Genomic DNA, 5218 nt, shown 5'->3' on the forward strand with positions numbered 1-5218 from the left:
GAGCTGCTGTGAAATGGAAATAGCCCAACACAAGGCTGTGAGCAGAGGGAGCTTCCAGCAGGTAAAATGTGAGTGAGCGGAGGCAAATCCCCGGGTCACTGCACCGTGGGCTTGTGCCAAGGGGCGGATGTGCTGAGCCACAAGCAGTTTGCAGATGTTTTACTTGAATCTCTCGACAGTCATCCCCAGGGACGTGGCGCTTGTCTGGATCCTGTTCACTATTGCTCTGTCTCTGGGAGATGAATAGGATGCACAGAAACGCCTTGAGCAAAGAGGAGCTTCCCACTCTGGGCTGTCTCCACAGAAGTCCTGCAAAACCTTCCCAAGTGCTGCGGAGCAGCGCGGAGAGATGTACAATTGTGTGGGGCGGTGACGTGTGCTGGCTGCTGGCCTGGAATCGCTGAACTGGGATCACCTGTAACTTCTCCCCAGGTTGGCCTCCCCGTGGGTTATAAAGGCATTTGCATGTATTGCTTCAAAATGCCTCCTTGTTCCTACCTCACCAACTTTCTCTGTCCTGATGGAGGAGAAGAGGGTGCTCCCAAGCTGCCCTCTCACCACCCGAATTGTTCCACATATCCCTAGCCTGGTTTCTCTTCTTTCTCTCACACCTAATGCAAGTTCTCTTTGTTTCAGTCCTACTTCTCTCCCCCTTGCACCATTTTTTCCAGGGCTGCACTTGTTCCTCCTGCCAAGCAGAGCTGGAGGGGAGTCCTGCCTGGCCCAGAGGCTCTGGGCAGCTGCACGGTCTTGCTGGGGGCTCACAGGCAGGCTGCAAGGTCCTGCTGCCCACTCCAGACAAGGGGTGTTAGGGAGAGGAATGTGGCTGGCAGAAGGGACATCTCAGGGGAATCAGCTTCTTCTGGAAAGAGAAAAGCCCTTTTTCTCTGCAGGGTACCAGGAATGATCGCTTTGAGGGATCCTCAGAGGTCACAGAGAGACTAAATGCTGCATATATGAAACTCCCCATGTGAGTGACCAGGACATTTCCTTGTCACAAACCTCAGCAAATGGCACAGCCTCATCCCGGAGGGATGCGCTGGGTTATCACCCACCATCAGCTGGAGGGGCAGAGGGTGTGTCTGGCTCCAGGGGCCCATGCCAAGCCCTGCAGCATCCCACCTCCAGAAAGGGTGCTCCCCAGAGAAGAAATCCCATACTCTGCCAGGCACCATTGACTTTCATCCTTGCAGCCCACCCACCAGGTCCCGAGCTGCCCATTTCAAGCCGCAGGACACGGGCTGGCATGCAGCTGCTCAGATTAAATGCCATTTCTCATGGCAAACCTTGTGCCCACTTCACACTCATTATCCTTGAGTGCTCTCCCATTGGCACAGCCAGGTGGGTAATGAAGAAAAAGCTTAATTAGTGTACAACACAGACCTCTCTCATTTGATGCCCTGCATTAATCAGAGCAAGGGGAGAGTTTTCTCCACCCACCAGGTATTTAGGTGAGGTGTGTGGTTGGGAAGTGAGAGGATGGGTCTTGTGTGCCTGGTCCTGCTGTGGTACCATCCATCAGCTGCTCTGCAGTACCTGCTGGGGTGGCTCTGGCTGGCAGCAGGCGATGGGCAGGGGAGCAGCGTGATGGGGTGAGGTGGGCACTGGTGGCAGGCGAAGGGGCTTTGCTGGTGGGACATTGGGATGCTCAAGAGTTTTTAAGCAGTGCCTAGACCCGAGATGAATAAATTTGCTTTTTTTTTTTTTTTTTTCCTGTCACTGTTGCCATGCCATGCCCACGCCAGGCCACTGCTCAGACCACATAGCAGCTGAGCCATGACACCAGGGAAACTAGGCTGGGGCTGGGCAACTCAGGGCTGCATTTGATGGCTTTTCTAGCCCGTTTCCCCGCTCTCTGGGCACCTGCAGGGTGTTTGGTTGGAGATCCCTGATGGTTTTCTGGCACCAAATGCCTGCACAAGCCACAGGTAAAATTTTTCCTCTCCCAACCGTGCTTGGCTGCTGCTTTTATCTGATGGGTACCAAATGCAAGGCTCGTCTCAGACCCTCCTCCACGTTCTAACATCTCCTGGGAGACATGCAGCAGGCAGGGCAGGATGTCCTGCTCAGCTGCACCCACGGAGGGGTGTTTCGGGGAGCCAGGGTAACCCCGCGGGCTCCCACTCAGGACAGGCACTGCGGACTTTTGTCACCATCTAGTGGAAACGCGCAGCTGTGACCGGGCACAGGATGAACAGGACGTCTGGGGACACTCACTCCCCTCACCTAGGGTCCCTATGGGGCTGTCACTCCCTCCCCGGGCTGGTCACCCGTCTTGCCTGGTTTTGGGGAGCTGCCTTTGCCTCGCAGCCCAGCTTCCTCCCAGCCCTGGGCAGCAGCAGCCGGGCAAGGTGTCCCTGGCGCTGCTAGGCTTGGGGGGAAGCACAGGGGATGAGTCTCTGCTGTGTGAGAAACTGTGAATCCTTGGCATATCCCTCCTGGGGTCTCCATTAAACCAGCTAAATTCCCTTTAACTGTGGAATTAGATCAATGCTCCCAAGCTGCAGACATGCTACAACAAGAGACAGCCATAAAAGCACCTAAAATACATTTATTCTACAAATGGAACTGTTAAACCTGCACTTTTGGCCAAATAACTCCGCACTGATGCTGCTCTGCAGGCCTCCCTTGGCCCTGAAATTTCTGGTGGTGCCTGCAGAGGAGCAGGGCTGTGCCGTGCTGCTGGGACAGCCTTGCAATGTGGTGTGTCCACAGAAAAAGGCTGGTCTTGCTGCTGCTTCAGCAGCCTCCTGCCCACTGCTAGGGCTGCCAGGAGGTCCTGACCGCAGGTGGGATACAGGGAACAGCCTAGCCTAAATGCCGGCATCTGCCGTGCCCCAGCTACCTTCCTCCCTGTGGCATCCCTGGCCCTTTACAGCCACAGCAGCGGCTGGTAGGGTCAGGCCATATCTGGACCTGTTCAACGGTGTGTGGATTAACACAGTGCGTGGATTAATGCAGTGCCGCGGGCAGCGTTGGTTCTCACTCCTCTGCACACGGGTGCTGCGCTCCTCCGCCCAAATGCTGGGTCCTGCTGCAGCCTTAGAGGTGCCAGCGCCAAGGACAACCTGCCAGCTGAGCACGCTGCTGGGAGAAGAGATGGAGCACAGGCCACACCAAGATGTCCTCTGCCAGGGTACCGAGGCTGGCCAGCTGCCAGCCCAACCCTTTGCTGATCCCACCGCTGGGACCATGTTATTAGACACATGCAGTGTCCTGGCTGCCAAAACTGCCCCTGGCTGAAGCAACAGTTGTCCCTTTCCCATGGCAAACCAGTCCTCCCACTGCATGGAGAGGAACCAAGGCCAGCCCCAGCACTGGCAGCACAGCTGTATGAGCAATGATAATAGAGGATTTTGTTGCACCACGTGCAGACACGGTAAGGAGCGTACAGTCAGCTCTTGCTTCAGACAGTTAAAAATTCCTGCCAGGCCTCTACTTCTTCCATCTCCATCACCCTGCATCCCCATGGGCCACCCTGAGTCTGTGTCGCTGCGTCACCTGGGGACGGCTCCTGCAGCACGCAGTGGGACATGAGCCAGACGTTGCAGTTTCAAATGCAGAGTCCAGCTGCCCTGTACAAGGGGTTTCTCCATCTGCCTGTGTGTGTGACCAGGGCTGGGACATGGGCAGTGTCCCCCTCTGATCCCATCACCTCTCTGTGAGCGGGTGCCCTCAGCTGTGGCTCTGCCTGCTTAGAAGCTGCCTCTCCTCACCCAGCAGAGGAGAAAGAGGCACCAGGACACCCAGGTATGTTGCCTCACCCACTGTGTGTCCCTTGCTTTCAGGTGGCACTGAGCAACCCAGGGGTGTCCCCTCAAGGCCATCAGGGCTCTGCAGGACTATATTCACTGAAAGTCTGGGGATTTGGTTTTTTTTCGTTAGGGCTCCCTAAGATTGTGTTCCCCAAGTTAAGGGCTTCTCTCAGGCAAGCTGCTACAGTCACACGTGTGTGAGTCAGGAGCCTGAGGAGCTGGCTGGACACCCAGTTTGAAGTGGGAGGGGATATAGGGCAGTGGGGAAGCCCCATCAACAGACATCACCCAGGTCCTTGAGGAACAGCGTGTCAGGCAGGGGCAAGACAGCCCCCAGCCCTGCCAGCAGACTGGCACGTTAAACAGGGGTGCTGTACACTGCCCTGGGGTCGTTCCTACCCCGACTTTACAGCCACTGGGGTAAAACTCCACAGGGAGAAAGCTGGTGTCTTCTTTCAATGAATGAAGTCAAAAGCATTCACCAGGCAAGCACAGGTTTATTTTTCCCCCAGCGTCGGGCCTTTTCTCCCCACCGGGAGCTAGTGGAGTGTGGCAGCTGCAAGGCACTCCGGTGCCAACTGCAACCCCAGCAGCTGCACGCCGACCAGCTCCTGGGGATGCTGCCTCAAGCTGTCCGAGGGGGCTTAGTGCCTCCCGAGGGTCGGGCAGGGGATGCCGGGGGGCGGTGCGGGGGGAAGTGGCAGAAGCAGCGCTGGGGGGGTCCCAGCGCCGGTCCCTTTGCCAAGGCCAAAGGAAAAGGCAGAAGCGTGCTCAGGCCGAGCTCCACCCCCGGAGCCGAGCTGCCGCAGGGCAGGCCTGGGAAGCCGGCCCCGGCACCCCGCTCCCGACCCCGGGACCGCCGGGACCCCCGGCCCCCCCTCCCGGCCCCGGCCCGGCTCCACCACGTGGCCCGCCGATCGCCACGTGCTCTCCCGCCGTCCCGGCCACGCCCACCCTCCGTTAAGCCCCGCCGCCCAATCAGGGCGCAGGCGCCGAGCTGCCGCCCTCTCATTGGCTAACGCCGATTCCTCCGGGACGGGCAGCGCGTCCCCCCGGCTCTCGCCCCCCACCTCACAGACTCTCTCTCGCCGGCGGCTGTAACGCGCTTTCCCGTTGGCTGATCGCAAGGCGCCGGAGATTGGCGGAAGGGCTCGAGGGGCGGGGGCGGCCATTGGCCGGGCGGCGCGGCGCGCGCGGCGATTGGCTGAAGCGGGGGCGGAGGGGGCGTGGCGCGGCGGAGGGCTAGGCAAGCGAGCGGAAGGGGCCCGCGCTCGCTCTTTCGTTTCAGTCCCCGGTCCGGGTCGCCAGCGCCTCGCCGCCGCTCCCGCCGACCGCCCGGGGCCCGCTCCGCTCCTCGCCTCCGCCCCGCCGGACGTGCCCACCCCTCTCCCGAGACAGCTCGGCCGCCGCCCCTGCGCCGCCAGGCACCGCCGCCATCATGGTGAAGATCGCCAAGGTGAGGG

General features: G+C 59.4%; 1 protein-coding gene across 1 annotated transcript in view; it reads left to right on the forward strand.

The window, feature by feature from the left end:
* Window positions 1–5112: 5112 nt before the first annotated feature.
* The window catches only part of NCL (nucleolin), a 7572-nt gene continuing 7466 nt past the window's right edge, over window positions 5113–5218 (forward strand). Inside the window, exon 1 of the mRNA XM_010573026.1 lies at window positions 5113–5211. Coding sequence (XP_010571328.1) covers window positions 5194–5211 — 18 coding nt within the window. The 5' untranslated portion in view covers window positions 5113–5193. The remainder of the gene's footprint in view (window positions 5212–5218) is intronic.

Source organism: Haliaeetus leucocephalus, unplaced genomic scaffold (assembly GCF_000737465.1).
Source record: "Haliaeetus leucocephalus isolate CR32 unplaced genomic scaffold, Haliaeetus_leucocephalus-4.0 Scaffold362, whole genome shotgun sequence".
Lineage (NCBI taxonomy): Eukaryota > Metazoa > Chordata > Aves > Accipitriformes > Accipitridae > Haliaeetus > Haliaeetus leucocephalus.